Source organism: Arachis duranensis, chromosome 3 (genome assembly GCF_000817695.3).
Source record: "Arachis duranensis cultivar V14167 chromosome 3, aradu.V14167.gnm2.J7QH, whole genome shotgun sequence".
NCBI lineage: Eukaryota > Viridiplantae > Streptophyta > Magnoliopsida > Fabales > Fabaceae > Arachis > Arachis duranensis.
Window position 1 is genome coordinate 118,397,161 of NC_029774.3, and position 17,526 is coordinate 118,414,686.

The window sequence follows — 17,526 nt, forward strand, 5'->3', positions numbered from 1 at the left end:
AAGTTGTTGCTGCCATCCCTATAAATAAGTAAATGACTAGTTAACATGTTGCTTAATTAAAAGAATATAATTTATAATAAAAATAAAAAATTCAAAAAAATATATTAAAAAATTTACAAATATTTCAGGGTTGCTTAATTGATGGAAGAGAAATAGCAGTAAAACGATTATCCAAAAATTCAGGTCAAGGAACCGAAGAATTTAAAAATGAAGTTACCTTATTAGTGAAACTTCAACACAGAAATCTTGTGAGACTATTGGGTTGTTGCTTTGAGAAAGAAGAAAGAATGTTGATTTATGAATATCTTCCGAACAAAAGTTTGGACTTCTTTATATTTGGTAGGCTGTCATTCTCTATCTAATTTGATTGTTAACATTTTTCTTCTATTAGTTCAGTTACTAAAAAGAAATTGAAATTCAATGGTTCATTTTCAGATGAAACTCAAAGATCATTACTAAATTGGGATCAACGTTTTGAAATTATTTTTGGGATTGCTCGAGGAATATTATATCTTCATCAAGATTCGAGACTAAAAATAATTCATAGAGATCTAAAGGCTAGCAATGTTTTACTGGATGCTGCAATGAATCCCAAAATTTCAGATTTTGGAATGGCTAAAATATTTGGTGAAGATCAAATTCAAGCAAGAACAAGAAGAGTTGTTGGAACATAGTAAGTGTCGTAAGCTTATAATAACCAAAAACAAAGGAATTAATTCGAATTACCTATAATATTTTGACATATCTTAGTGGATACATGTCACCAGAATATGCAATGGAAGGACAATATTCGACAAAATCAGATGTTTTTAGTTTTGGAGTTTTACTTTTAGAAATTGTTGCCGGCAAGAGGAACACAGACCATGATCAAGGACGATCCTCCCCAAATTTAATTGGATACGTAAGTGGTCATGTCTTAAATTGTTCAATCTATCAAATGAACTGAATACTATTGGTATGACTCAATTGGAGATTTTGCTATGTGTTGGTAGGTGTGGATACTTTGGACAGAAGGAAAGGCCTTGGATCTAGTAGATTCATCACTTGGGCAGTCTTATCCTTCTGCTACAGTTTTGAGGTGCATTCAAGTTGGACTATTGTGCGTGCAAGAAAATGTGAACAATAGACCTTCCATGTTAGAAGTTATTGTCATGCTAGGAAATGAAGCACCCATTCGCCAACCCCAAAAACCAGCATTTTTATTCAGCAACAACCGAGAGCTAGTGCAAGAGCCATCATCAATAGTGGAAGATGGATCTTCATCAGTAAACGAAATAACAACAAGTACAATCTTTGGCCGTTAAACATGACTATCCTTGGCTCCTTCAAATGCAACGCAAGTTTAATTTGATGGTTATTCTATGGTTGTTTAAGCTGATAATTGAGAAACTCAGACTGTGTCATAGTAGCTAGAAACTTTGTAACTACCACTAATCCGAATGAACTTTTCATGTGACGAAAAGAACTAGATTGAAGGTTCCCTTACGCGGCCATTTAGTGATCTCTAGGTACTATAAATGTATTATTGATTGTTAATTATTGGATATATAAAAAATGATAATAAAAAGGAACCAGAGAAAAATGGCAACCTAAACTGATCCCATGCATGCATCAAATGTGACAATCTCGCCAGAGTGACTCTACAATAAATCCTCCATTAATGTACAAATGCATTAGTAAATTCCTAAAATACCCTTACTTCTCTTTTTTCAAACCAAAATCCTAACCCTAATTTTGACACAACACATTCTTTCACACATTCACCAGAACTCTAGCCACCCTTACCCAACAGCAGAACAAAAGAACAGAAAGGGAGAAGAGAAGAGGGGGAGAACCAAAGAGGGAAGAGAAGAGGAAGGAAGGGAGGTGACGCCGGTAGGCATCACTACCACTGTCGCCGCCATCGTGTCGTTGCGAGAAAGGCCAGAACCGAGGGAGAGAGAGAGCCATGTGGGGAGAAGGAGATGTCACTATCCTGTGGGGCCCACGTCACCGTCGTCACCACCGAGGTCTTCATCGTCGCCGTCCATGGAGGTTCACAAACAGAGGAAAGACGCGCCGTTCTACCCAGAGCCATCGTTGGAAGGGTCATCGCCGTCAAGCCCAGCCACCATTGCCGATGTTCATGCCTCCGTTTAGCGCCACCAGATCTGTCGCCGGGGGAGAAACAAAACACGCGTGGAGAGAGAAGGGGTTGCAGGGAGGTTCCACCACCGTTGGAACTCCGCTGCTGTTGCTGCCATGGCCGCGACGCCTCTGTCGCCAAGAAATGCCTAGCTGCCGCTGTCGAAACTAGCCTCGCTGTCATTGTCGTAGTTGCAGATTTGAAGCTTCAAGAGAGAGGAGTTCCCGGAGAGAGAGAGAGAGAAATGCCGAGGAGGGACCCTCTGCTGCTGCGCTGTTCTTGTCGCCGTTCAAATGTACCTGAACCAAGCCATTGTCGTTGCCTCTGGAGTTGTTGGTGCTACTGGAGCTGAAGTCATTATCCCGGTCCAGCCTCTTTCCTTGATTCTGCTCTAGCTTTCATGTCCTATTATGCCACCACTTAATTTGTCTTGTCCTTGTTTTAATTCGATTTTAGTTTTTCCTGTTTTAGATTTTCAGGATTATCGCCAGCTCCATCTTGTCGCTCTCCAGTCCAAATTCAGCGCTCATTTATTTTATTCTACTTCAATCTTCCTCATCTTGAATTTGGCACTCCGGATTTGGTATCTTTGGTCATTTGAGACCATATTGTGAGTAGGCTTTACATTTATAATTCTTTGACTATACATCTATAATTATTTTGACATATATCTATTATGATCTTTGAATTATACTCACTATATATGCTTTGAATGGTTTTAAATTGATTAAAATAATTGATTTATTAAAATTAAATAATTCGTTTTTATGAAGTTTATACTTTAGAAACTATGCATGACACCATATATATTTTTTATGAAGTTTTGCATTATTTTAAATTGTTTGATCTTACTTGAATATCTGTTTTTGAGACCATATATATTTTTGATGAAGTTTTGTATTATTCTAAAATGTTTAAATTTACTTGAATATCGGTTTTTGAAGCATTGAAATGTTTGTTGGTATTCACTTAGTTTAAAGATTGTGAAATATATTTGAAATGTGTTATGATTGAAAAAGTATGATTGAAAAGGATTCTAATGAGAAAGTATAATATGATTTTATTTGATTTGATACCTTAGATATTTGAAAGATCAAAGATTTGTTATATTTGAAATTATATGTTTTGAATTGGTTTGGGAGGCTCGTATTAGAAAATCGTAGTTAACGGCGGTTATGACGTTAACTTAGATGCATCTAACTCAGACTCCAGCTAGCAGGAGTGTTGCTAGCCTAACGTGTAGGCCACACGTTAGATCTATTATTCTGTTAAGACACACGAGATGAAAGGGCTACCCTTAGAGGTGGAGCCACCCAAGTGTGGATTATTTGATTTGATTTCTGTATGAGAACTCCCTTATTGATTCACTTATTATTATCAATTATTGTTTTCTAACAAAAAAATTACTTTAATAATAATCTTTATATGGTCTCATATTGATTATAGATGTATTGTTTGGTCATTGAGTTGCAAAACTCACCTTTTTCAAAAAAATATTTTTCAGGAGCAAATATTTGACTATGTGAGACTTTCTATTCAAGAGTAATGATCTGTAATGAGTACCTATTCTTTGTCAAATTCCTAGAAATATATGCTCCATATATCACATGCAGGATCCAACCATTCTTAGTTATTTTAATTTTTTTTGTTAAAAGTATATAACTATTTATTTTAGAACTTGTAAAATATTTGTAACTTGCTTATTCAATTTATATTTGAGTATGTTAGGCTTGCTATAGGATTATTTTCTTAAGCGCCGGTTATAACTCATTTTGGGTCGTGACAGTAAGAGATGCGAAAGTTGTTCTTGCAAAGTCAGTTAATTATTTTTTTTAAACAAAGAAAGCTCAACACAGTAAAGTGGAGCAACAGATAAACATGCATATTAAGCACCCAGAAAAAAGAAACCAAACACAAAGGTGATCAATCCCTTGTCATCTCCGGCATAGCCATCAACAACCAAAAGGATCAATACCAACCCACTCCTTGTAGCTCAGAAACATTCTACTTTGAATGACCTCAACACCTGCTTCTTTATTGTTGAAGATTCTGTCATTGCGTTCCAACCAGATGTTCCAAATCACTGCAAAGAATCCAATCAGCCACCTCTTCTTCTCCTCTTTTCTATTAAGCATGCTAGTCCAACTCTAAAATAGACCTTTAATGGTTCCTGGGACTGTCCAATCTCTACGAAAACTCCTCAACCATGTGCACCACACCTGCCAAGTAAACTCACAAAACAGAAACAGATGATGAACAGATTCCATCTTTTTTTTTACACAGGGCACAAATATTGTCACTCTGCTGGATGATGCCCAATCTACTCAACCTCTCTTTAGTATTTACTCGACCAACTAGAACAAACCATCCAAAAAGCTCTATTCTTGGTGGTACCAACCCTTTCCAAATAACACTTGTGAAGCTATAGCTCGTAATCTCTTGTGAAAGAGTATCCAATTGCAGCACCTGCACCAAAGAGTTAGTGGAAAAAATACCTTTATTATCAAATTTCCAAACAAGATTATCCTGTCTACCAGTTGATAGCTTTACTGGCCTTAACCTCTCATGAAGTTGATGAACAAGTTCCAACTCCCATTGAATAACTCTCTCCGCCACTGAAAATTCCAAATCTACTCTAACCCATCCCAAAACCCACAATCTCCTATCACAGATCCTTGTTGGTTTGAAATAGAGAAAAGCCTTGAAAAACTCGCTTTCAAAGGACCACCTTAAATCCAATTGTCTTCCCAAAATATAGTTTTCTTATCATCCCCCACTTCCATCGCCATCCCACTAATAATTTTATCTTTTACCTGTTGTTCTATTATATTCAACTGACAGATGTCTTTCCACAGGCCACCCTTTACTGGTATAGGCTGATCTGATAGTCATACATTAGGATTCAAATTGTTACAAGAACACACAATCTTCTTCCACAACGGACATTCTTCCTTTGAAAATCACCACCACTACTTAAACAAAAGCGTTGTGTTCCTGAGAATTGCATCCTCGACCCCCCAAACCCCCCGCCTTTTTTGGTGCCTGAACTACTTCCCACTTCACCAGAGGTATACCATAGTTTTCATCCTCCTTGCCCCCACATAAATCTCCTCTGTAATGCAATCAACTTATCAGCGACCGCCTTCGGCATCTTGTAAAGGCTGAGGTAATAGATTGGTAAGCTGTTCAATACCGATTTGATGAGAACTAACTTTCCAGCTTTGTTTAGAATATTCGCTTTTCATAAGCTGAGCTTCTCTTCCACCTTATCAATGATAGGTTTCCAAGTCTTCACCAATCGCGGGTTCACCCCTAAAGAGATCCCAAGATACCTAACAGGTAAGACAGCTTGCTTGCACCCAGAAGGCGACAGCCCTGCTCCATCCACTGTTGCTCACAATTGACCGCTATCAGACTCGACTTATCAAAATTGATGCTCAAACCCGACATCAGCTCAAAACAGCGCAACAGCCTTTTGTAATTCATAATTGTCTCTGTCTCCGGAAGGCAAAACAAAATAGTATCATCCGCGAATTGAAGATGTGATAGTTCAATATGATCTCTTCCAACCATTAAGGGAGCAATGCGCCCATTGCGTACGGCTTCCCCCAACATCCGATGCAACACATCGACTACAAGAACAAAGAGAAGAGGAAAAAGTGGATCTCCTTGTCTTAGGCCCCTCTCCATTTTAAATGGCTTGGACGGTGACCCATTAACCAGGACAGACATAGTGGTCGTACTGACACACTCCTTCATCCAATTCCTCCATCTTTGTCCAAAGCCCATCTTCTGAAACACAATATCGACAAAACTCCACTTGACTCTATCATATGCTTTCTGAAAATCTAGTTTTATAATTGCTGCCTGCTTTCTACACGTCTTAAGCCACTGAACCGTCTCACAAGCAATTAGGGCGCCATCATAGATTTTTCTACCCTTCACAAATGCACTTTGTGTCTCTCCTACCAAACCTGGCATAACTGTTCTCATTCTTCTCACCAAGACTTTTGAAATCACCTTATACACACATCCCACCATACTAATCGGCCTAAAGTCCTTAATCTCTTTGGCACCCACAAATTTCGGAGCAAGAGTTACCCACGTAACATTCGCACCAGTTGGTAGCATAGCATTCTGGAAGAACCTCATCACTGCTGTTGTAAACTCCTGGCCAATCTCCTCCTAGCATCATTTGATAAAGTTCATATTGTACCCGTCACTACCTGGTGCTTTAGAAGATTCACAGTCCTAAACTGCCTCCCAAATTTCCACTGCAGATGGCATAACCTCTAAAGCTGTAGCCTCATCAACATCAAGCTGCTTCACCAAACCATCCCAAAAGCCAATCCTCGGGACATATTCCTGCCGATACAAGCCCTTATAAAAGCCCCTAATAGCAATCTTTATTCTTGCTTGATTCCGCACTAGTCGTCCACAAATCATTAGAGTGTCAATCCTGTTGTTCCTCCTTCTAGCCGATGATTTTTTTAAAATATTGAGGATTAAATTAATAATTAATAATTCAGTTCAAAACTGCATCCACATTGCCATTTAGTTACAAAAATACAGTTTAATCGGCAAACAAAAATACTATTTATACAAGATTGAGGATACTCACTACTTTGAGAATGCTGAAGATTCAGATTTACCATTATTTGATCTAAGCTCCATTTCTTCTGCAACTGATAACTTCTCTCCCTCTAATAAACTTGGTCAAGGTGGTTTTGGTTCTGTATATAAGTTAATTTTCTTTTAACAATTAAATTTCTTCAAATACTATAACCGTTAATAGGTGTTTTAATGCATTGAGTATCCAGTAAGTGAAATCCACAATGATTTTAAAATAGGAGTAAAACATATAAAAAGTATGGACTTTAAAAAGACGTAAATTTGATACTGTAACATTAATTTAAGGAAAATATTTAAGTCTAACATGTTGCTAGAAAAAATAAAGTTCTTGTTTGGGTGTCATTAAGTTGATAAAAAAATCATTTTTTATTGAAAAAATATCTTTTTTATTTTTTAGCGTATTTAGTAAATTTCTAGCAGTAAAAATAAAAAATATCTTTTTTAAAAAGTTATAATTTATATTTTTTTAAAATATCTTTTTTCTTAAAAAAATATATTTTTTACATAACAAATAAACAAAAAAAATATATTGTTATACTCAAACATTATTGATAAATAAAATTTTTTTTTTGTAAGAGATATCCAAACATAAAGTTACTTTTAGTCTTTTTGGTACAAATCTAAATCATGTTTGTCTTAATTATGAAACATGCAGCCATCACCAATAAAACTACTATCCATAAAAAATTATGAAAATTTAGAAAAATATTTTAAGGAGTTTAAAAGTATTTACAAATGTTTTCAGGGTTATCTTGATGGACAAGAAATAGCAGTGAAAAGATTGTCAAGCAATTCAGGTCAAGGAACTGAGGAATTCAAAAATGAAATTACACTATTAAGTAAACTCCAGCATAAAAATCTTGTGAGATTAGTCGGATGTTGTTTTGAAAAAGAAGAAAGAATGCTAGTATATGAATACCTTCCTAACAAAAGCTTGGATTTCTTTATATTCCTTTGTTTCAATTTTCCGTTTGTATTGTTATAGAGTATTGTAAGCGAAAAAGATAATCAAGTTATCTCAAGAAGAAATGAACCTGCACTAGGCCAATCTTCATGCAAATATACTCATTATGTAATGAAGAAACAGAATTTCTCAAGCAACTTAAACTAATAGAACCTACTAACAATGTTGAACCCTTTACAATATTGGAGGTGGATTTTATCTAGCAGAGATGGTAGTTACTGTCACTTCATTTACTGAAGATCCTCCTCCAGATGTTGATGAATCTTTCATGTCCAGATTGCCATTGAATAAAAATGCTGGCTTCTGAGGTGAACAAATAGGTGCTTCATTGCGTAGCATGAAAACAACTTCTAACATGGAAGGTCTATTGTTGACGCTTTCTTGCACACACAATAGTCCAATTTGAATGCACCTCAGTGCTATTTCAGGAGGATAAGATTGGCCTAGTGTTGAATCTACAACATCCAAGGCCCTTCCTTCAGTCCAAAGTTTCCACACCTACAAATTCATAACAAAATCTGTCTCAGTAATGCATCTAATTGATTCAATTGTTTGCCATTTTTAAGAATACTTCTTGTTTACTTACATATCCAATTAAGGAGGCTGCTCTTCCTTTTTCACAATTTGAATTTCTTTTTCCAGCAATAATCTCCAATAACAAGACTCCGAAACTGAAGACATCTGATTTTGTAGAGTATCGTCCTTCCATTGCATATTCAGGTGACATATAACCACTGTAATTGTTTAGAATGATTAGATTACTATTAAAATGCAATTAGTTTTTCTGTTCTTGGTATATGCATTGATACTTACTAGGTTCCAACTACTTTTTTTGTACTTGCATGAATTTGTTCTTCTCCAAATATTCTAGCCATTCCAAAGTCTGAGATTTTGGGATTCATTACAGCATCAAGAAGAACATTGCTGGCTTTTAGATCTCTGTGAATTATTTTCAATCTTGAATCTTGATGAAGATACAATACACCTCGAGCAATTCCCGAAATAATTTTAAAGCGTTGACCCCAATCTAACGATGATCTTCGAACTTCATCTACAATGAACCATTGGTGTTTTCAAAAATTGGAATGCCATGGTTAATATTAGTTACAATTCACATTTTGTTTTATCAATAAATGCCAAAATGAGAGGAGTTTATCTAGTCAGAAAATGTGTAGCAGATATGTAGCATTTCTTGCTAAATTAGAAGACATTGAAGTGAAAATGGAGAATAGTAGATGGTGATTCCAATGGATTTTAATCAGGTCATCTTTTAAAGCCATAAGAGCTATTTTTGTGCACAGTCTATTCCTTGTCCCAAAATTTATGTGCAAGCTTACAGAGGCAGGAAAGTTAATGAGTTAATAGAAAAATGCATAGTTGCATACCAAATATGAGGAAGTCTAGGCTTTTGTTTGGAAGGTATTCGTAAACTAGCATTCTTTCTTCCTTCTCAAGGCAACAACCGAGCAACCTCACAAGATTTCTGTGTTGGAGTTTAACTAGCAGTGTAACTTCATTTATGAACTCTTCTATTCCTTGACCTGAATCTTTGGAGAGTCTTTTTACTGCTATCTCCTGTCCATCAAATAGATGACCCTAAAATATTTGCAAATTTAGACAATTTTTGCATTAGCTTTCTGCAATGTCTAAAAGAAGATAGAGCCAAGTGGTATAAGAATTCTCATGCATTAATTATTAAGAGTTTCCATTTACCTTATAGACAGAGCCAAATCCACCTTGGCCTAGCTTATTATCTGGAGAAAATTTTTCTGTGGCTGCCATTATCATTTTAAAACTGAATAAGGGAAGGTTTGGATGTCTTTTGCTTTGAACATCGTTTTCTTCTCTTGGAGAACCATGATTTAAATCCCACATCATTTTCTCTGGAATTTCAAATTTCGTAAGATTTCACATAAGGCTCAAATTAAACAGAATTTTCTTTTCCTCTAAAATAATATTACCAGAATCCTTAAGAAACTGTAGTATATGAACTAAAGGAAAATCAAGTTACTTTAAAGTACTACATGTTTTTTCTTTGCAGCATAAGAAGAGATCCAAAATCAAACTTTTTCTAACATTAAGACAAATGCTGCTGATAATGATGAAATATCACAACAGGGGATACTTAGAATTAGGGAAACTAGTTCTTTCAACTATTCTTTCTAATGATATTATTTTTATTCAATATGAAGCACCTTGTTAGTATCCATGAAAGTAAATCACGTACCTTTGTTTTTACTCTTCTTCCACAAGTAATACACACTGGACACTAGAAGGAGAACCAGAAGCATGAAAGCTACCAGAGCCGCTACCAACTTGTCTTTACCAAACAATCTTGGTCTTTTATAGTACTTGGCTGAGAATAAGAAACAATACCAAACATAATGAAACAGAACCTTCTAAACTCCAATAATAAGTAAACATAAAAAAATGAGTCATACCTAGCTCAACAGAGTCGACACGGACAAAAAGATCTTGGCCTTGATCACTGAGCTTCTGAATGTCCATCAAGTCCCCATGCCATGTCATGCACCCACTCCCACCACACACTCATTCAAACTCAAACCCTTTTTAACTATTACCATAGATGTATCAGGAATCTTCAAGCTTTCAATCTTCTCAAACCCTTCCCCATTCTCACAAACAGACACCCCTTTCTTCCTCACACACCCTCCTGATCCATCTCTATTCTCATACCAGTTTCGCGGGAACTTGGGTTCAAACCCAGGTAAACAACTACACTGAAAGGCCTCATCATAGTCCAAAGGGTCACAGTTACTGTTAGATCCACATGTTCCATAGTTATCACATAGACCTGTTGGCTCTGACCAGTACCGGTTCCACTGACTCTTCTGGAAATCCCAGGTGAACACTTGAAAGAAACCTGATTGCTGAACCACTATTCTGCTCACAATGGACTCATCAAACATGGTGTATGAGAGTGCTGAATGGTTTTCATCTTCCTCATAAGAAATATTGAATTTGAGCATGTCACGTTTCATGTTTGGTATACCCATGAGCAATTCACCGTTCCATGATCCTCCTCGCCACCATGGAAGGTTCTTGTTGTATAAGAACAGCTGTGGCTTCCCATTGGGGTTGAATCCCAACGTGTATGCACCAGGAGCAGGGTCATCATCTGTCTTCCATGATTGGAGGAACCAGCTCTTGTTACTTCTTCTGTCAAAACCAACTTTCAAGTGCTGAATGAAGGTGTCAGTAGGGTGATCAAAGCTTTGCCATAGGATGGTTCCGGTGTTGTTTTGGAACAGAACAAAGTTTGCTGTGTCCAAGAGTTGAGCTACAACGTTGTTGTTGGAGTGTGTGAGTGAAACATTTGAAGACCAAATTGGAAGAGTGGTATAGTTGTTATAGAGTGCTAGATTTCCATGCTGGTTGATTGAGAGAACCCCTGATGTGTCGTTGATGGGAGTGTTTCTGTTTGCAACCCAAATCACAGTTTGTTCTGGCAAGTTGTTGTACCAGATTCCGATGTAACGGGAAGTGGATTTGCCTGGACTAAAGAATCCCATGGCAAAGGTTTTGCTCTTAGAAACAAGAATCTCACCATCTCTGAGGGGTTTGTCAATGGTAATTGTATCAGAACATGAGGTAAGTGAGATGCTGAGAAGGACTACACTCAAAGAACTAAGCAGAGAATAATGGTTTTGGGCCATTCACAAGAAAGAAAGGATCTTTTGAAGAGAAAATGAAGGTTTGAGACACATGTGAATGTATTTAAATATGACATAATGAATTAAAGTGCTAGACTTGGGACATGTTAAATGTCTCATGTCACCCTTCCTTGTGATTATTAGCACACCTTATCAATAAATATTCTATAGAATAATGATCGGGAAAAGATAATGAAGAACTATCTTCTAATGAACGTTGAAGTCTATGAGACTAGACGTATACAAATTATTGTTAGCATGACTTATAGGTCAGAGGCTGCTGTCCATTTGGTACATTGCACCGGGCTTGACGGTGTACAAATTTCTAAGATTAAAATTGACTTTGTGGTCCTAAGAGACCCACACTACCACGTATTTGCACTTTTAGGTAATATAACAGCTTATGAACTATTAGTCACTAATACTCTTAGTAGGTTCAAGGCCCATTGAAAACAAATGATACAACTTTCAAAAGATTCCAAATTTTTCAATCTTATCAGTTATCACCGTGTTTAAGCATTACGCAAAGGATAATCTTTACAGCAAGTGGCGGGGATAATCCATCATTGTTTTCACATTGAGAAATTGAGCATGATTAGTTTTGTTCTGTCATGGAGTTAGTTATTGGAAGTTAGCTTTTTATTTGAAATTTCTTTTGGAGGCAGGGGGGATGGTTATTCAAGCCTACATCCCTTAACTACCATTAATACTAATTAGATTTATTATTAAAAATGGAGTTGTATTCTTGCATAAATGAAGCCAAAAATTGTTCATGAGTATCAAGCCTATAACTAAAATTTTAATTTGCCATTAAATTGATATGCAGTTGTTTTGTGAGAATTGCTTTTCGGTTAAGAATAGACATGTATAATGAGTTCTCTGATACTGATACATAACTCAAAATGTGAGTCAATTACTAAAATAGTAAAGAAAACAAACTCCCTAGTCAAGATTTGAACAACGGGAAAACTTGGACTTGAAAATTTTCAGACTAATTAAGCCAAAAAAAAACTCATCCAAAGAATTTCTGGCTCATGAAGTGGCCAACCCCTATTACTCTCATATTTAAGTATTTAACAGTATGAGTTTCTGAAGGACTATAAACAACTTTTCATGCATCCTATAAAGTTATGTAACCATTGCATATAACTAGATTTTATCTAGCAGAGATGGTAGTTGCTGTTACTTCATTAATTGAAGATCCTCCTCCAGATGTTGATGACTCTTGCAAGTCATCTTGGTTGCCATTGAATAAAAATGCTGGCTTTTGAGGTGGACAAATAGGTGCTTCATTCCCTAACATGAAAACAACCTCCAACATGGAAGGTCTCTTGTTCACATTTTCTTGCACACACAATAGTCCAATTTGAATGCACTTCAAAGCTATCTCAGGAGGATAAGATTGGTCTAGTGTTGTGTCTACCATATCCAAAGCCTTTCCTTCTGTCCACAATTTCCATACCTAGAAATTCATAACAAAATCTTTGTATGAGTCAAATTCACCATTGCTTAAATTATTTTCCTTATCTCTCTTCTTTACTTACATATCCAATTAAATTTGGGGAGGCTCTTTCTTTGTCGCTGCTATCTGTGTTCCTCTTGCCGGCAATAATCTCTAGAAGTAAGACTCCAAAACTAAAGACATCAGATTTTGTTGAATATCGTCCTTCCATTGCATATTCGGGTGACATATAACCACTACAAAAGCATAAAACGATTAGATTATAAATAATATTAACTAATTAATTTCGTGAGTCTTGGTTATTCTAAGTTCCTAATACTTACTATGTTCCTACTACTCTTCTCGTTCTGGCTTGGATTTGATCTTCGCCAAATATTCTAGCCATGCCAAAGTCTGAGATTTTCGGATTCATTGTGGCATCAAGGAGAACATTGCTAGCTTTGAGATCTCTGTGAATTATTTTTAATCTTGAATCTTGATGAAGATATAACACACCTCGAGCAATCCCATAAATAATTTCAAAACGCCGATCCCAGTCTAACAATGACCTTTGGAGTTTATCTGAAATATGACCATGATTTCCAAGAATGACCACTGTATGAAATATTAAGCACATATAGGGCTCTAAATTAAATTCAAAGAAAGTATAAAAACCTACAATGGAAAAGGAATATACCCTTTTTTTTTTAAATATGTTTGCTGTATATATTAGTATTTCTGATTGAAAAATTGAACTAACAGGATATTTTTCCCCTTAGAATTGTGACAAGCTTCTTTGTAAAATGAAGTAGCCACAGCCCAGATTTGGTGTCTGCTTCTAAAAGTGGAATGGAAGAAGATAATTCTTCAATGGAGAGAATTTTTCCAGTCCAAAAAAAAAAATGGAGAGAATTTTCCCTCTTTAATTTAGTAACCATGATAGCTGCTAATCTAGATAAAAGCTTATATGAGTGAACAGAAGATTTACCGAATATAAAGAAGTCCAAACTTCTGTTTGGAAGGTATTCATAGACAAGCATTCTTTCTTCCTTTTCAAGGCAACAACCATGCAATCTCACAAGATTTCTATGTTGAAGTTTAACTAATAGTGTAACTTCATTTTTAAATTCTTCTATTCCTTGTCCAGAATCTCTGGACAATCTTTTCACTGCTATCTCTTGTCCATTGTATAGCTGACCCTGAAATATTTAACAACTCTTAAAGACACTGTTACTCTATTTTCCCATTAGTTTTCTTAAGTGTCTTGAAAGAAGAAAATGAAAGTAAAAAGAGACATAAAAAGAGTTTTAGTTTACCTTATAGACAGAGCCAAATCCACCTTGTCCAAGTTTATTCTGAGGAGCAAAATTTTTTGTGGCTGCCATGATTATTTTAATGCTGAAGAAGGGGAGATTTGGATCTCCTTTACTTTGAATATCATCACTGTTTTCTCTAGGAGAATCTTGATTCAATTGCCGCAACATTTTATCTGAAATAAATTCAAGGTGATCACATTCCCTATGAAACTACTATACCTATATAGGTTACGAAAGCATCTCATGAATTCTAATACATTCTAATACTTAACCAATTCTTCATTGCATTTCATATGGAAGTCCCGTGTAAAATCAATAGCATCACCCATGAAAGTAATCTTGAATCACATACCTTCTTTCTTTTTCTTCTGCAACCGCAAGTGATATACACAGGCCAGAATAAGGAGAACTGCAAACAAAGAAGCTACCAGAACCCCTACAATCTTTTTCTTACCAAATGCTTCTTTTGTTTTCTTGTAATAATTAGCTGAGAGTAAAAAACAAGAACATAATGAAGCAGAACCGCTTTCATTTCAGATGAAAAAAAAAAAAAGAGAAAAATTGTGTAGAAGAGAGTACCTAATTCAACAGCATCAACACGTACAAATATTTCTTGGCCTTGATCACTAAGCTTCTCTATGTCCATCAAATCACCATGCCATGCAAAGCATCCACTTCCACCACTGGCCACATTAGCAACTGCATAAGCACTGCAAGAACAGTTTCTCAAGCATTCCTTCTCACACTCCTCCAAACTCAAACCCTCCTTAACTATAGCCACAGATGTATCAGGAACCTTCAATCCTTCAATATTCACAAACCCTTCTCCACTCCCACAAACAGAGGCACCTTTCTTCCTCGCACACCCTCCTGAACCATCTCTGTTCTCATACCAGTTACGCGGGAATTTCGGTTCAAACCCGGGCAGACAAGTGCACTGAAAATCCTCATAGTTCAAAGGGTCACAGTTACTGTTAGGTCCACATGTTCCATAGTTATCACATTGACCAGTAGGCTCTGACCAGTACCGGTTCCACTGATTCTTCTGGTTATCCCAAGTGAACACTTGAAAGAAACCAGATTGCTGAACCACCACCCAACTGGGAACGGATTTGTCATAGGTGTTATATGAGAGTGCTGCATGGTTCTCATCTTCCTCACAAGAAACATTGAAAATGTTGTTATCTCGTTTCATGTTGGGTATACCCATGAAAAACTCACCATTCCACGGCCCTCCTCGCCACCATGGAAGATTCTTGTGGTATAAAAACAACTGTGGCATACCATTGGTGCTGAACTTCAATGTGAAGTCACCAGGTGAAGGATCATCATCTGTTTTCCAAGATTGGATGACCCAGCTCTGGTCTTTTCCTCTGTCAAATCCTAATCTCAGGTGGGGAATCAAAGTATCTGTTGGTTGATCAAAGCTTTGCCAGATGACAGTTTTGGTGTCGTTAAGGATCAGAACAAGGTTGGCTATGTCTGTGAGTTGAGCTATAACTTTGTTTGTGTCTGAAGGTGTGACTGAAACATTGGTAGACCAAATTGGAAGAATGCTATGATTATGGTGGAGTGCTAGATTTCCATGTTGGTTGATTGAGAGAACCCCAGATGTGTCATCGATGGGAGTGTTTCTGTTTGCAACCCAAATAACAGTTTGTTGTGGCAGATTGTTGTACCAGATTCCGATGTAACGGGAAGTGGACCTGCCTGGGCTGAAGAATCCCATAGCAAAAGTCTTGTCCCTAGAAACAAGAATCTCACCATCTCTGAGGGCTTTGTCAGTGGATATGGTGTCAAAGCAAGAGCCAAATGAGATGTTAAGAAGGACTACTGTCAAAGAACTTAGCAGCCAATAATGGCAATGTAACTTTGGTTTTTGATTTTGACCCATGATAAGGCAGAGAGGATTTTCTGCAAAGCACATGGAGTTTCTGCTTCATTCTCTTTGTTCATCAAGGGAAAGGGAAATAGACATAAGCGATAAAGTGTGTTCACACTGAAGTGAAACAGTTGTAGATTGCTTGACTTAGGAGTTAGGACACATGCTTTCTATTTGGATGGCTATTAGCTAACACATCTTATCAATAGTATCTCTCAATGATTATTAGAAAAAGACAACAAATTTATATAATTAAATTGAAGACTATAAACTATATAATGATTAATTAGCATAAATTTTTGCACCAAAGGTGGGCAAATATCTGAAAGCATAATGACTTTTAGTCCAGAGAGATCCGCACGTAATCAAGACTAGATAAATGTCATTTGCTCATAATAAGTCTTTATTAGGCGTTTACAAGTCTTGCGAAATATGGAAATATTTCTGGTAGGATAAAGGCACATATGATTCAAGATTTTTTTGAAAGATTCCTAGCTTAATTATCACTGTTTAAAAGTAGGTTTTATTATATTAATGACTATCCTGTGAAGACTATTGAGCATGGTGATGTCAGATGTGATTGTTTTTCATGTTGATCATGACTAAACCTCTTAAATGTACGTTCTTTTTTCCAATAGTTCTCTTAATAGGGCTTGTGTGGAAGGTTCCCGGTTACTCATAGAGTCAAAGGACATTTTTCAAGAGTTAATCTCCAAAATTGTCTTTTGTTCTTCTGTTCTCAAAGCTGCCTCACTTCCTCACTACGGGGCAGTATAAGGGAGTCTCGTTGTTGATGCATCTTATAGGTTGGTATGCAACTGCCACGTTCATAATTCAATTTGATATTTTTTCAGTGCAATAATGACTCACTGATTTAAGTCATGCTGGGAAAACCAAGACAAGAAGATTGATTCTGCACTATCTTTCCTTTGTTGGTAGCTGAGGTTGTTTTCTCTTCTCTGGTATCTTGTACTTTCACCACTAGTCTCTATTAGAGTTAGATTCTGTACGTCAACTTTTTTCCACAGCATTTTACAACTACACACTATAAACTTTTTGTTTTCAGATCAGGAAAGCACACTTCCTTGTCAAAATTGAAACTAAGAAAAAACCTAAGACTTGCACTCTAACAGTTCAGGTTCCAGACTAAGTCTAACACAATACACATTAAAAGAATGTGATTGTGGTCCATGAAGTACTCCTCAATTTGTTTTGTGGAACAACTCTTTTGTTAAATGAAATCCAATTACTCCAAGTTGGGCTTCTTCCATGTTTTGAAGGCCAAGATATGCTGCATGTCACATTAGCACTTTCGGTTTTCTGTTTGGTATATATATTTTCTTATTATTTGAAGTACGTAGATAAGTTATCTAAGTTCTTTCAAGAGCAAGCCCACGCTGCCAATTTGTAATGCAACTGGCTCGGGTATATCATCAGATGTACCATGTAGTATGTACATACTGAAGTGATTGTTAAGCTACTTGTTTTGAAA

At 36.4% G+C, this 17,526-nt stretch overlaps 3 protein-coding genes across 3 annotated transcripts in view; 1 reads left to right on the plus strand and 2 right to left on the minus strand.

Moving 5' to 3' along the window:
- Positions 1-1,536, plus strand: part of LOC107480554 (G-type lectin S-receptor-like serine/threonine-protein kinase RKS1) — a 3,894-nt gene extending 2,358 nt beyond the window's left edge. The window contains exons 4-7 of the mRNA XM_052258455.1: positions 129-318; positions 397-673; positions 751-901; positions 993-1,536. Of these exons, the coding sequence (XP_052114415.1) occupies positions 129-318; positions 397-673; positions 751-901; positions 993-1,304 (930 nt within the window). The 3' untranslated portion in view covers positions 1,305-1,536. The remainder of the gene's footprint in view (positions 1-128; positions 319-396; positions 674-750; positions 902-992) is intronic.
- Positions 1,537-7,729: 6,193 nt separating this feature from the next.
- On the minus strand, positions 7,730-11,605 carry LOC107480617 (G-type lectin S-receptor-like serine/threonine-protein kinase RKS1). Its single transcript, XM_052258892.1, is given in 8 exon segments — positions 7,730-8,219; positions 8,308-8,455; positions 8,535-8,772; positions 9,107-9,317; positions 9,435-9,604; positions 9,949-10,077; positions 10,163-10,267; positions 10,270-11,605. Coding segments are annotated over 8 exon segments (2,433 nt in total). The 5' UTR covers positions 11,399-11,605; the 3' UTR covers positions 7,730-7,916.
- A 629-nt stretch (positions 11,606-12,234) lies between these two features.
- Positions 12,235-16,180, minus strand: LOC107480615 (G-type lectin S-receptor-like serine/threonine-protein kinase RKS1). Its single transcript, XM_016100764.3, has 7 exons — positions 14,732-16,180; positions 14,505-14,639; positions 14,153-14,325; positions 13,825-14,035; positions 13,181-13,418; positions 12,940-13,093; positions 12,235-12,857 (listed from the first exon to the last, which is right to left on the minus strand). Exons 1-7 carry the CDS (start codon positions 16,077-16,079, stop codon positions 12,552-12,554), a joined length of 2,565 nt encoding a protein of 854 aa, XP_015956250.1. The 5' UTR covers positions 16,080-16,180; the 3' UTR covers positions 12,235-12,551.
- Positions 16,181-17,526: the final 1,346 nt, after the last annotated feature.